General features: G+C 32.8%; 1 protein-coding gene across 5 annotated transcripts in view; it reads right to left on the bottom strand.

Moving 5' to 3' along the window:
• LOC143251842 (TBC domain-containing protein kinase-like protein) overlaps positions 1-15,097 on the bottom strand; it is an 85,897-nt gene that overhangs the window by 31,771 nt on the left and 39,029 nt on the right. For 4 of the 5 annotated variants that reach the window (XM_076503103.1, XM_076503101.1, XM_076503102.1 and 1 more), the window contains 6 exons: positions 12,247-12,296; positions 10,176-10,269; positions 9,784-9,918; positions 9,119-9,181; positions 8,705-8,882; positions 8,230-8,313 (listed from right to left, as the gene is read on the bottom strand). In XM_076503103.1, the coding sequence (XP_076359218.1) occupies positions 8,230-8,313; positions 8,705-8,882; positions 9,119-9,181; positions 9,784-9,918; positions 10,176-10,269; positions 12,247-12,296 (604 nt within the window). The remainder of the gene's footprint in view (positions 1-8,229; positions 8,314-8,704; positions 8,883-9,118; positions 9,182-9,783; positions 9,919-10,175; positions 10,270-12,246; positions 12,297-15,097) is intronic. The other variant, XM_076503105.1, reaches the window with a different exon arrangement.

Genomic DNA, 15,097 nt, shown 5'->3' with positions numbered 1-15,097 from the left:
TGTTTGATAGCTCTGTATTCAAACTAAAAAGAAGGGTCTAATTTTCTGTTTGATAGCTCTGTATTCAAACCAAAAAAGAAGGATCTAATTTTCTGTTTGATAGCTCTGTATTCAAACTAAAAGAAGGGTCTGACTTTCTGTTTGATAGCTCTGTATTCAAACCAAAAGAAGGGTCTGACTTTCTGTTTGATAGCTCTGTATTCAAACCTAAAAGAAGGGTCTAATTTTCTGTTTGATAGCTCTGTATTCAAACTAAAAGAAGGGTCTGACTTTTCTGTTTGATAGCTCTGTATTCAAACTAAAAGAAGGGTCTGATTTTCTGTTTGATAGCTCTGTATTCAAACTAAAAGAAGGATCTAATTTTCTGTTTGATAGCTCTGTATTCAAACTAAAAAGGGTCTGATTTTCTGTTTGATAGCTCTGTATTCAAACTAAAAGAAGGATCTAATTTTCTGTTTGATAGCCTGTATTCAAACCAAAAAAGAAGGGTCTGATTTTCTGTTTGATAGCTCTGTATTCAAACTAAAAGAAGGATCTGACTTTCTGTTTGATAGCTCTGTATTCAAACAAAAAAGAAGATCTAATTTTCTGTTTGATAGCTCTGTATTCAAACTAAAAGAAGGGTCTAATTTTCTGTTTGATAGCTCTGTATTCAAACTAAAAGAAGGGTCTGACTTTCTGTTTGATAGCTCTGTATTCAAACCAAAAAAGAAGATCTAATTTTCTGTTTGATAGCTCTGTATTCAAACCAAAAGAAGGGTCTAATTTTCTGTTTGATAGCTCTGTATTCAAACTAAAAAAGAAGGGTCTGACTTTCTGTTTGATAGCTCTGTATTCAAACTAAAAGAAGGGTCTGACTTTCTGTTTGATAGCTCTGTATTCAAACTAAAAAAGAAGGGTCTGACTTTCTGTTTGATAGCTCTGTATTCAAACTAAAAAGAAGGATCTAATTTTCTGTTTGATAGCTCTGTATTCAAACTAAAAGAAGGATCTAATTTTCTGTTTGATAGCTCTGTATTCAAACTAAAAGAAGGGTCTGACTTTCTGTTTGATAGCTCTGTATTCAAACTAAAAGAAGGGTCTGACTTTCTGTTTGATAGCTCTGTATTCAAACTAAAAGAAGGGTCTGACTTTCTGTTTGATAGCTCTGTATTCAAACTAAAAAAGAAGGATCTAATTTTCTGTTTGATAGCTCTGTATTCAAACTAAAAGAAGGATCTAATTTTCTGTTTGATAGCTCTGTATTCAAACTAAAAGAAGGATCTAATTTTCTGTTTGATAGCTCTGTATTCAAACTATATTGAAGGATCTAATTTTCTGTTTGATAGCTCTGTATTCAAACTAAAAGAAGGGTCTGATTTTCTGTTTGATAGCTCTGTATTCAAACTAAAAGAAGGATCTAATTTTCTGTTTGATAGCTCTGTATTCAAACTAAATTGAAGGATCTAATTTTCTGTTTGATAGCTCTGTATTCAAACCAAAAAGAAGGATCTAATTTTCTGTTTGATAGCTCTGTATTCAAACCAAATTGAAGGATCTAATTTTCTGTTTGATAGCTCTGTATTCAAACCTATATTGAAGGATCTAATTTTCTGTTTGATAGCTCTGTATTCAAACCAAAAGAAGGGTCTGATTTTCTGTTTGATAGCTCTGTATTCAAACCAAAAGAAGGATCTAATTTTCTGTTTGATAGCTCTGTATTCAAACTAAAGAAGGATCTAATTTTCTGTTTGATAGCTCTGTATTCAAACTAAATTGAAGGATCTAATTTTCTGTTTGATAGCTCTGTATTCAAACTATATTGAAGGATCTAATTTTCTGTTTGATAGCTCTGTATTCAAACTAAAAGAAGGGTCTGATTTTCTGTTTGATAGCTCTGTATTCAAACTAAAAAAGAAGGATCTAATTTTCTGTTTGATAGCTCTGTATTCAAACTAAATTGAAGGATCTAATTTTCTGTTTGATAGCTCTGTATTCAAACTAAAAGAAGGATCTAATTTTCTGTTTGATAGCTCTGTATTCAAACTAAATTGAAGGATCTAATTTTCTGTTTGATAGCTCTGTATTCAAACTATATTGAAGGATCTAATTTTCTGTTTGATAGCTCTGTATTCAAACTAAAAGAAGGATCTAATTTTCTGTTTGATAGCTCTGTATTCAAACTAAAAGAAGGGTCTGACTTTCTGTTTGATAGCTCTGTATTCAAACTAAAAGAAGGATCTAATTTTCTGTTTGATAGCTCTGTATTCAAACTAAAAGAAGGGTCTAATTTTCTGTTTGATAGCTCTGTATTCAAACTAAAAGAAGGGTCTGACTTTCTGTTTGATAGCTCTGTATTCAAACTAAAAAAGAAGGGTCTGACTTTCTGTTTGATAGCTCTGTATTCAAACTAAAAGAAGGGTCTGACTTTCTGTTTGATAGCTCTGTATTCAAACTAAAAGAAGGATCTAATTTTCTGTTTGATAGCTCTGTATTCAAACTAAAAGAAGGATCTAATTTTCTGTTTGATAGCTCTGTATTCAAACTAAAAAAAGAAGGGTCTGACTTTCTGTTTGATAGCTCTGTATTCAAACTAAAAAAAGAAGGGTCTGACTTTCTGTTTGATAGCTCTGTATTCAAACTAAAAGAAGGGTCTGACCTCTGTTTGATAGCTCTGTATTCAAACTAAAAGAAGGATCTAATTTTCTGTTTGATAGCTCTGTATTCAAACTAAAAGAAGGATCTAATTTTCTGTTTGATAGCTCTGTATTCAAACCAAAAAAGAAGGATCTAATTTTCTGTTTGATAGCTCTGTATTCAAACTATATTGAAGGATCTAATTTTTCTGTTTGATAGCTCTGTATTCAAACTAAAAAAGAAGGGTCTGATTTTCTGTTTGATAGCTCTGTATTCAAACCTAAAAGAAGGATCTAATTTTCTGTTTGATAGCTCTGTATTCAAACTAAATTGAAGGATCTAATTTTCTGTTTGATAGCTCTGTATTCAAACTAAAAGAAGGATCTAATTTTCTGTTTGATAGCTCTGTATTCAAACTAAATTGAAGGATCTAATTTTCTGTTTGATAGCTCTGTATTCAAACTATATTGAAGGATCTAATTTTCTGTTTGATAGCTCTGTATTCAAACTAAAAGAAGGGTCTGATTTTCTGTTTGATAGCTCTGTATTCAAACTAAAAGAAGGATCTAATTTTCTGTTTGATAGCTCTGTATTCAAACTAAAAGAAGGATCTAATTTTCTGTTTGATAGCTCTGTATTCAAACTAAATTGAAGGATCTAATTTTCTGTTTGATAGCTCTGTATTCAAACTATATTGAAGGATCTAATTTTCTGCCTTTGATAGCCTGTATTCAAACTAAAAGAAGGGTCTGATTTTCTGTTTGATAGCTCTGTATTCAAACTAAAAGAAGGATCTAATTTTCTGTTTGATAGCTCTGTATTCAAACTAAATTGAAGGATCTAATTTTCTGTTTGATAGCTCTGTATTCAAACTAAAAGAAGGATCTAATTTTCTGTTTGATAGCTCTGTATTCAAACTAAATTGAAGGATCTAATTTTCTGTTTGATAGCTCTGTATTCAAACTATATTGAAGGATCTAATTTTCTGTTTGATAGCTCTGTATTCAAACTAAAAGAAGGATCTAATTTTCTGTTTGATAGCTCTGTATTCAAACTAAATTGAAGGCTATAAAAATTATAGTTTGTATGAGAAATGATGGTTTTATAGTGAGTAATTTCATACTTATTGGAAGGGTCATGGATAAATTACAGAAGAGGGCACATCTTGAGAAAAAATGTCTCATTTCTTACACTAGGGTAAATTCAGGATTGTTCTTAATATTACCTCATAAAAGTAAGATCTGTATACTATTAAAATATGGATTATTAGGCTACTAGTTTATAGTACACTAATTGTTATAACATAGAAATTTAACTAAATATTGAATCTAAGTCACAAAAAACTTTATCACACGTGCAGTAAACAATGCCTATGGCAAGAGAACTGATCTGTTGTGATATTATATATTGCATTTTAACCTGCATCAATTTCTAATCTAAAGCAACAATGACTGCTACACTAGTTGTCTCATTCTAACCTGTAACAACATTGTGCATCATATTCTAACCCATAGTAACACCGACTTTTACATTTGAATGAAGATAGTCTAATTTTAACCTCTAGTAACACAAAATATCATACTAACCTGTAGATGTCATAACTTAACTGCACCCTGAATGAATGCAACAATAGCCTAGCCTGCAGATACTGTCATATTTTAGTCTGTATCTTAACTGACTACGATACTAGCCTGCAGATACTGTCACATTTTAGTCAGTCTATCAATCTAGAAAACACTTTATGCAGTGAACCAATATCTATCAATCTATAACACACTGTATGTAGTAGAACAATGTTTATCAATCTATAACACACTGTATGCAGTAGAACAATGTATATCAATCAACAGCACACTGTATGCAGTAGAACAATGTCTATCAATCTATAACACAATGTATGTAGTAGAACAATGTATATGAATCTAGAACACACTGTATGCAGTAGAACAATGTATATCAATCTAGAAAACACTGTATGAAGTAGAACAAAGTCTATGAATCTAGAGCACACTGTATGTAGAAGAAAAATGTCTATAAATCTAGAGCACACTGTATGTAGTAGAACAATGTATATGAATCTAGAACACACTGTATGTTGTAGAACAATGTCTATCAATCTATAACACACTGTATGTAGTAGAACAATGTCTATCAATCTATAACACACTGTATGTAGTAGAACAATGTCTGTCAATCTATAACACACTGTATGTAGTACAACAATGTATATCAATCTAGAACACACTGAATGCAGTAGAACAATGTATATCAATCTAGAACACACTGTATGCAGTAGAACAATGTATATCAATCTAGAACACAATGTATGTAGTAGAACAATGTCCATGAATCTAGAACACAATGTATGTAGTAGAACAATGTATATCAATCTAGAACACACTGTATGCAGTAGAACAATATATATCAATCTATAACACACTGTATGCAGTAGAACAATGTATATCAATCTATAACACACTGTATGCAGTAGAACAATGTATATCAATCTATAACACACTGTATGTAGTAGAACAATGTCTATCAATCTATAACACACTGTATGTAGTAGAACAATGTATATGAATCTAGAACACACTGTATGTTGTAGAACAATGTCTATCAATCTATAACACACTGTATGTAGTAGAACAATGTCTATGAATCTAGAACACACTATATGTAGTAGAACAATGTCTATGAATCTAGAACACACTGTATGTAGTAGAACAATGTATATGAATCTAGAACACACTGTATGTTGTAGAACAATGTATATGAATCTAGAACACACTGTATGTTGTACAACAATGTCTATCAATCTATAACACACTGTATGTAGTAGAACAATGTCTATCAATCTATAACACACTGTATGTAGTAGAACAATGTATATCAATCTAGAAAACACTGTATGCAGTAGAACAATGTCTATCAATCTAGAACACACTGTATGTTGTACAACAATGTCTATCAATCTATAACACACTGTATGTAGTAGAACAATGTCTATCAATCTATAACACACTGTATGTAGTAGAACAATGTCTATCAATCTATAACACACTGTATGTAGTAGAACAATGTCTATCAATCTATAACACACTGTATGTAGTAGAACAATGTCTATCAATCTATAACACACTGTATGTAGTAGAACAATGTATATCAATCTAGAACACACTGTATGCAGTAGAAAAATGTCTATAAATCTAGAACACAGTGTATGCAGTAGAACAATGTTTATCAATCTAGAACACACTGTATGCAGTAGAACAATGTCTATCAATCTATAACACACTGTATGTAGTAGAACAATGTATATGAATCTAGAACACACTGTATGCAGTAGAACAATGTCTATCAATCTAGAACACACTGTATGTAGTAGAACAATGTATATGAATCTAGAACACACTGTATGTTGTAGAACAATGTCTATCAATCTAGAACACACTTTATGCAGTAGAACAATGTCTATCAATCTATAACACACTATATGTAGTAAAACAATGTCTGTCAATCTATAACACACTGTATGTAGTAGAACAATGTCTGTCAATCTAAAACACACTGTATGCAGTAGAACAATGTCTATCCATCTAGAACACACTGTATGTAGTAGAACAATGTATATCAATCCAGAACACACTGCATGTAGAGGAACAATGTCTATCAATCTAGAACACACTGTATGTAGCAGAACAATGTCTATCAATCTATAACACACTGTATGTAGTAGAACAATGTCTATCAATCTAGAGCACACTGTATGCAGTAGAACAATGTCTATCAATCTAGAGCACACTGTATGTAGTAGAACAATGTCTATCAACCTAGAGCACACTGTATGTAGTAGAACAATGTCTATCAACCTAGAACACACTGTATGTAGTAGAACAATGTCTATCAATCTAGAACACACTGTATGTAGTAGAACAATGTCTATCAATCTATAACACACTGTATATAGTAGAACAATGTATATGAATCTAGAACACATTGTATGTAGTAGAACAATGTCTATCAATCTAGAACGCACTGTGTGCAGTAGAACAATGTCTATCAATCTAGAACACACTGTATGCTGTGGAACAATGTATATCAATCTAGAACACACTGTATGCAGTAGAACAATGTCTATCAATCTATAACACACTGTATGTAGTAGAACAATGTCTATCAATCTATAACACACTGTATGTAGTAGAACAATGTCTATCAATCTAGAACACACTGTATGTAGTAGAACAATGTATATGAATCTAGAACACACTGTATGTTGTAGAACAATGTCTATCAATTTATAACACACTGTATGTAGTAGAACAATGTCTATCAATCTATAACACACTGTATGTAGTAGAACAATGTATATCAATCTAGAACACACTGTATGTTGTAGAACAATGTCTATCAATCTATAACACACTGTAGGTAGTAGAACAATGTCTATCAATCTATAACACACTGTATGTAGTAGAACAATGTATATCAATCTATAACACACTGCATGTAGTAGAACAATGTCTATTTAATCTATAACACACTGCATGTAGTAGAACAATGTATATGAATCTAGAACACACTGTATGTAGTAGAACAATGTATATGAATCTAGAACACACTGTATGTTGTAGAACAATGTCTATCAATCTATAACACACTGTATGTAGTAGAACAATGTATATCAATCTAGAACACACTGTATGTAGTAGAACAATGTATATCAATCTATAACACACTGTATGCAGTAGAACAATGTCTATCATTCTAGAACACACTGTATGCAGTAGAACAACGTGTATCAATCTAGAACACACTGTATGTAGTAGAACAATGTCTATCAATCTAGAGCACACTGTATGTAGTAGAACAATGTCTATCAATCTAGAACACACTGTATGTAGTAGAACAATGTCTATCAATCTAGAACACACTGTATGTAGTAGAACAATGTCTATCAACCGAGAACACACTGTATGCAGTACAACAATGTATGTCAATCCAGAACACACTGTATGTAGTAGAACAATGTATATCAATCTAGAACACACTGTATGCAGTAGAATAATGTATATCAATCTAGAACACACTGTATGTAGTAGAACAATGTATATCAATCTATAACACACTGTATGTAGTAGAACAATGTCTATCAATCTAGATCACACTGTATGTAGTAGAACAATGTCTATCAACCGAGAACACACTGTATGTCAATCCAGAACACACTGTATGTAGTAGAACAATGTCTATCAATCTAGAGCACACTGTATGTAGTAGAACAATGTCTATCAACCTAGAACACACTGTATGTAGTAGAACAATGTCTATCAATCTAGAACACACTGTATGTAGTAGAACAATGTCTATCAACCTAGAACACACTGTATGTAGTAGAACAATGTCTATCAACCTAGAACACACTGTATGTAGTAGAACAATGTCTATCAATCTAGAACACACTGTATGTAGTAGAACAATGTATATTAATCTATAACACACTGTATGTAGTAGAACAATGTCTATCAATCTAGAACACACTGTATGTGATAGAACAATAATTATTTCACTTTATAAAACAAAATGAACAAATATTTATAAAAAAAATACCTTGAATAACTGGAGAGTTGTCTTTCAGGAAAAACATGTTTAAATACTTTGGAATAAAGGCAGATAGGCAGGCATAGGCTAGAGCTGAGATAAAGAAAACATAATGAAATATACCGTTTGTTAATGGTGGAAGTTAACTGACAAAAAACAACTAAGGCACAAACTGTAAGAATGTTTAACATAAATATTTGTTAACATTTAGCAGAATCACTTACGTACAGTAAATAAACACTAGAAACAACAAATGTAAAATCAGCCATATTGTAAGTATTATAAACATATTGTCTCAACACATAAAACTAAGGCTAATATACATGTTTCATAATCTGTTTTAAAGAAAAACAAAAAATATATTTTTTCAGTGCTGTTATTTTGTGAAAATGTATCATAATGATAATTGTGCTGAGAAATAAACATCGTATACTATTTTTATTCTAGAAATTTTCCATAATATGTAAAACTATTCTAAATGTACCTTCATTATTAAAGTTAAGCCGAAGAAATGGAGCACAGAGAGAGTCCAGCCCTTGCCAGTAAACATACTGAGGATGTGTGACCACCCAGGCTTTCAGTATCCTCTTGAACTTATTGTGTCCAGTTGGAGAGGAAAGCAACTGATCATACTGATGACATCTTGGAATGTCTACTTCAATCTGTAATTAATCAAAATATCAAAGAAGATATATTTAAAGAACATAAAAAACACAACTAGAAATGAACATCACAATCAAATATACTTAAACATTACCATTAATGGCCATTAATACAAAAAATATTCAACTACAAAAATGTTACATTATCTTACCCATTCTAGAGTACATTTAATTTATATAAGTATGTTTACCTAATGTTTTATTTACAAAGTGTAATAACAACAGTGTTACTTTACCTGTCTGTCTGTTGGTGTAGGAGTTTCTTTATCAATCGTATCATACTGGTTATGAATGTCTCCCTATTTCAAGTGTTGTAGAAAAACATTATTAATATAGATACATTTCTGTGGTACATTATTTGTAATAATCAATATTACACATCTTCATAAACGTTTTGCTTTCTATACGTCCAAAACTTTCTATAAGAGTAGCAACAGCAACATAAACCATACTGAAACATTGAAAATTACCAAGAGCAGTGTAAACCATACTGAAACATTACAAATTACCAAGAGCAGTGTAAACCATACTGAAACATTACAAATTACTAAGAGCAGTGTAAACCATACTGAAACATTACAAATTACCAAGAGCAGTGTAAACCATACTGAAACATTACAAATTACCAACAGCAATGTAAGTCTACTAAAACATGATACACTACCAACAATAGCATAAATCATACTGAAAGTATAAATGTGCTTTGATATGTAGAAAATAATTAACTTACATCACAGCTCGACAGAGATGTTCTCTTAGGAATACTGTGTGTTCATTTATAGATACTAGAATAATTTCTCTGTTGAAAAATTATTTTAATTGAGTTGTCTGGACATGTCCATTTTTCTAATCTCCCATCAATTTTCAAATATGCTATTTAAAAGTCCTTTTTCAAACTTACTTCAATTTCTAAAAGAGCTGCCCACACGTGCCCTCTGTAGAGTGGTGGAATATCAGCCCTTGCTTCTCGAACTATTTGAGGCCTCTTATAAGGATAAGCATTTAACAGACGTTCAAACAGAATCACACGATGCAACTGAAAAATCAAAATATTACAAGAAAAACTTGACATAAAGAAAAAACATATACATGATGAAAACGTCCAAACACCTGATCTAACAGCACAACATTTAGTTAATACAGTGATTAGTTTCTAATATGCTTATAAATTCTAAACTTATAAGCATAGAAACATAGATAAAACAAACATGACAAAATTCTTAATAATTTAATTTTTGTATCAATAGAAACAGTTATCACTCCTTCTTCATGAGATAAACACATAAATCTAACCTGATATTCAATGTCTTTTTCCTTGATCAAAAGAGGAAGACTAGCAGCTTCCAGTAGGTCAACACTACTCACGTTACTGGGAAGAACAGTACTTCTGTAATATATAATAAAAAATACACATTACTGGGAAGAACAGTGCTTCTGTAACATATAATAAAAAATACATGTTACTGGGAAGAACAGTACTTCTGTAACATATAATAAAAAATACACATCACTGGGAAGAACAGTACTTCTGTAACACATAATAAAAAATACTGTTACTGGGAAGAACAGTACTTCTGTAATATATAATAAAAAATACACGTCACTGGGAAGAACAGTACTTCTGTAACACATAATAAAAAATACTGTTACTGGGAAGAACAGTACTTCTGTAATATATAATAAAAAATACACGTCACTGGGAAGAACAGTACTTCTGTAACACATAATAAAAAATACTGTTACTGGGAAGAACAGTACTTCTGTAATATATAATAAAAAATACAAATTAAAATCATCTAACATCAAAAAAATGTTATATCAATTACATTTTCTGGATGCTTCATAAAACGAGCTATTTCTAATAAGATAAATATAAGAAATCTAAGAACATACAGTATAATAGAACAATGTCTACGAATCTAGAGCACGCTGTATGTATGCAGTCGAACAATGTCTACAAATCTAGAGCACGCTGCATGTAGTCGAACAATGTCTACGAATCTAGAGCACGCTGCATGTAGTCGAACAATGTCTACGAATCTAGAAAATGCTGTATGTAGTCGAACAATGTCTACGAATCTAGAAAACGCTGCATGTAGTCGAACAATGTCTATGAATCTAGAAAACGCTGTATGTAGTCGAACAATGTCTACGAATCTAGAAAACGCTGTATGTAGTCGAACAATGTCTACGAATCTAGAAAACGCTGTATGTAGTCAAACAATGTCTACGAATCTAGAACATGCTGTATGTAGTCGAACAATGTCTACAAATCTAGAACATGCTGTATGTAGTAGAACAATGTGTGTGGATCTAGACCACAATGGATGGTAGTAGAACAATGTGTGTGGATCTAGAACACAATAGATGGTAGTAGAACAGTGTCTATCAATCTAGAACACAATGGATGGTAGTAGAACAATGTCTATCAATCTAGAACACAATGGATGGTAGTAGAACAATGTCTATCAATCTAGAGCACAATGGATGGTAGTAGAACAATGTCTATCAATCTAGAGCACAATGGAGTGTTAATCCAAAGCATACGAGTGTTAACCAAAGCAGAAGCACAATAATATTATGGTGTAGAAAACTGGTTTGGAAGGATGTAAAAACATCTTTATGAAATGAAACAATAATCTGCTTTAATTCACAGTTTGTGGATATGATGAAAAATATAGAAAAAGATATAAAAATATGTTGGTTAGAAGACAAGTAGTAGTGAAGGAATTATTTGTTGTGACACATACACTGTTGTATCATATTTATAAACTGCTACCAATATGAATAAATCACAAACCTTTATGAGTACCCATACCAACAGTTCTTATCATTTCATTACACTTTTTCGTAGCTTAGCAAGAGAATTACTAATCTAATTCATGATGACAAAAAGCCACTTGAAGTTGAAATGTATTCAAGTTAGAAACAATGGTATTAAAACTTTAATTGAAGTTTCAGAACTAACTTAGTTTCTAACTCTTTGTTAACCTGAATGACCCACAAAGATTGAAACGTTGGTCTGAATTTATCATATTTAAAGTGTTAATTACCATATCAGCTGTTTTAAGAACACATAATTACTAGTCTGATCAACCAGATATAGAATAAATAGAATAAAATAAAATAAAATAGAATAAATTGGGCCTCTTCTTTCTTCACACAGTCTCTCAATGTCCTAGTATTTTCTAAAATATAGTGCCAATTTAAATAATAAACTATTTACTGCTATCTAGCTGATTATAAAAAATTATATAGATTACACTTACTAGAGAAAAACCTATACTTATTCAAACAAATATCAATGATAGTATACCCTTACACAAGTCTTTTTCATCAAGATCTGAAATATTTCTGTACTTACCCATTCTCAATCAGTGGATAGTAAATCACTGGGTCAATGTCCTTCAATCTCTGTTTAAGACAGAAAGTAAATGACAAACAGAAATTTAAAAAAAATTTAGTAAAGATTTCATGTAGTTATCTACATTAAATATAAGAAACATATTAAAATTATACAGAGATCACATGATCTGTACTTATACAGGTGGTTCAAATAATAAACTTTGAACTGTTAACTTCACTCATAGTTAAAAACTAGTTTTACACAGTAACTACAGGCTAATTATCTAACACAGTGGTTATACACACTGTCTGTTACATAGCACTTGGAGACCAAGCACTCTTAGCCAGTGGTTATACAGACTATCTTTTATATAGTAGGTGGAAACCAAACACTTTTACCCATTGGTTATACACACTGTCTTTTATATAAGATTTGGAGACCGACTTTCTTACCCTGTGGTTATACACACTGTCTTTTATATAGTAGTTGGAGACAAGACTCTCTTATCCAGGGGTCACACACATTGTCATTTATATAGCAGTTGGAAACAAATAACTCTTACCCAGTGCTTATACAGACTATACTATAGCAGTTGGAAACCATACACTTACCCAGTGGTAAAACAGTCTGTCTTTAATATAGTAGTTGGAGACAAGACTCTCTTATCCAGGGGTCACACACATTGTCATTTATATAGCAGTTGGAAACAAATAACTCTTACCCAGTGCTTATACAGACTATACTATAGCAGTTGGAAACCATACACTTACCCAGTGGTAAAACAGTCTGTCTTTAATATAGTAGATAGAGACCAAACAATCTTACCCAGTGGTTACAGTGTTTATCTTTTACATAGCACTAGGAGACCACACACTCTTATCCAGTTGTTATACACATAGTCTTTCATATAGTAGTTGGTGACCAAACACTTTTACTCAGTGGTTATACACACTGTCTTTAATATAGCAGTCCGAGACCAAACAATCTTACCCAGTGACTATACAGACTGTCTTTTACATAGTAGGTGGAGACCAGAGTCTCTTACCCAGAAGTTATACGTATTGTATTTTACATATCAGTTGGAGACCAGACTCCCTTACTCAGTGCCTGTACAGACTGTTTTTATATAGCAGTTGAAGACCAGACTCTTTTACCCAGTGGTTATACACTGTCTTTTATATAGCAGTTGAAGACCAAGCACTCTTATCCAGTGGTTAACAGACTGTGTTTTATATAGCAGTTGGAAACAAAACACTCTTACCCAGTGGTTATACAGACTGTCTTTTATATAACAGTTGGAGCCCAAGCACTCCTAGCTAGTGGTTATACAGACTATCTTTTATATAGTAGTTGAAAAGCAGACTCTCTTACCCAATGGTTATACAGTTTATCTTTTATACAGCTGCTGGAGACCAGATTCTCTTACCCAGTTTGTCTTTTATATCGTACTTGTAGATGAAACTTTTATCCTGGTTAGGTATTATCTTGTTGACTTTATTAAAATGTTGATGACAGTATTTGTGTTTGCGATTTTACATTCTGGAACATGGCAAATGTATGTGGTTGGGACTTTATACACCACAACATGGCAAATGTACGTGATTGAGACTTTATACACCACAACATGGCAAATGTACGTGATTCGGACTTTATACACAGCAACATCGCAAATGTACGTGGTTGGGACTTTATACACCACAACATGGCAAATGTACGTGGTTGGGACTTTATACACCACAACATGGCAAATGTACGTGGTTGGGACTTTATACACCACAACATGGCAAATGTAATGTGGTTGGGACTTTATACACCACAACATGGCAAATGTAACGTGGTTGGGACTTTATACACCACAACATGGCAAATGTACGTGGTTGGGACTTTATACACCACAACATGGCAAATGTAATGGTTGGGACTTTATACACCACAACATGGCAAATGTACGTGGTTGGGACTTTATACACCACAACATGGCAAATGTACGTGGTTGGGACTTTATACACCACAACATGGCAAATGTACGTGGTTGGGACTTTATACACCGCAACAGGGCAAATGTAGATGGTTGGGACTTTATACACCGCAACAGGGCAAATGTACGTGATTGGGACTTTATACACCGCAACATGGCAAATGTACGTGATTGGGACTTTATACACTGCAACATGGCAAATGTACGTGATTGGGACTTTATACACGCAACATGGCAAATGTACGTGATTGGGACTTTATACACCGCAACATGGCAAATGTACGTGGTTGGGACTTTATACACCGCAACATGGCAAATGTACGTGGTTGGGACTTTATACACCACAACATGGCAAATGTACGTGGTTGGGACTTTATACACCACAACATGGCAAATGTACGTGGTTGGGACTTTATACACCACAACATGGCAAATGTACGTGGTTGGGACTTTATACACCACAACATGGCAAATGTACGTGGTTGGGACTTTATACACCACAACATGGCAAATGTATGTGGTTGGGACTTTATACACCACAACATGGCAAATGTAGATGGTTGGGACTTTATACACCACAACATGGCAAATGTACGTGATTGGGACTTTATACACCGCAACATGGCAAATGTAGATGGTTGGGACTTTATACACCGCAACATGGCAAATGTACGTGGTTGGGACTTTATACACCACAACATGGCAAATGTACGTGGTTGGGACTTTATACACCACAACATGGCAAATGTAATGTGGTTGGGACTTTATACACCACAACATGGCAAATGTAACGTGGTTGGGACTTTATACACCACAACATGGCAAATGTACGTGGTTGGGACTTTATACACCACAACATGGCAAATGTACGTGGTTGGGACTTTATACACC

This window comes from Tachypleus tridentatus, chromosome 6 (genome assembly GCF_004210375.1).
Source record: "Tachypleus tridentatus isolate NWPU-2018 chromosome 6, ASM421037v1, whole genome shotgun sequence".
NCBI classification, from domain to species: domain Eukaryota; kingdom Metazoa; phylum Arthropoda; class Merostomata; order Xiphosura; family Limulidae; genus Tachypleus; species Tachypleus tridentatus.
The sequence above is the reverse complement of the archived record's forward strand: the minus strand, read 5'-3'. Positions and strand labels throughout refer to the sequence as shown.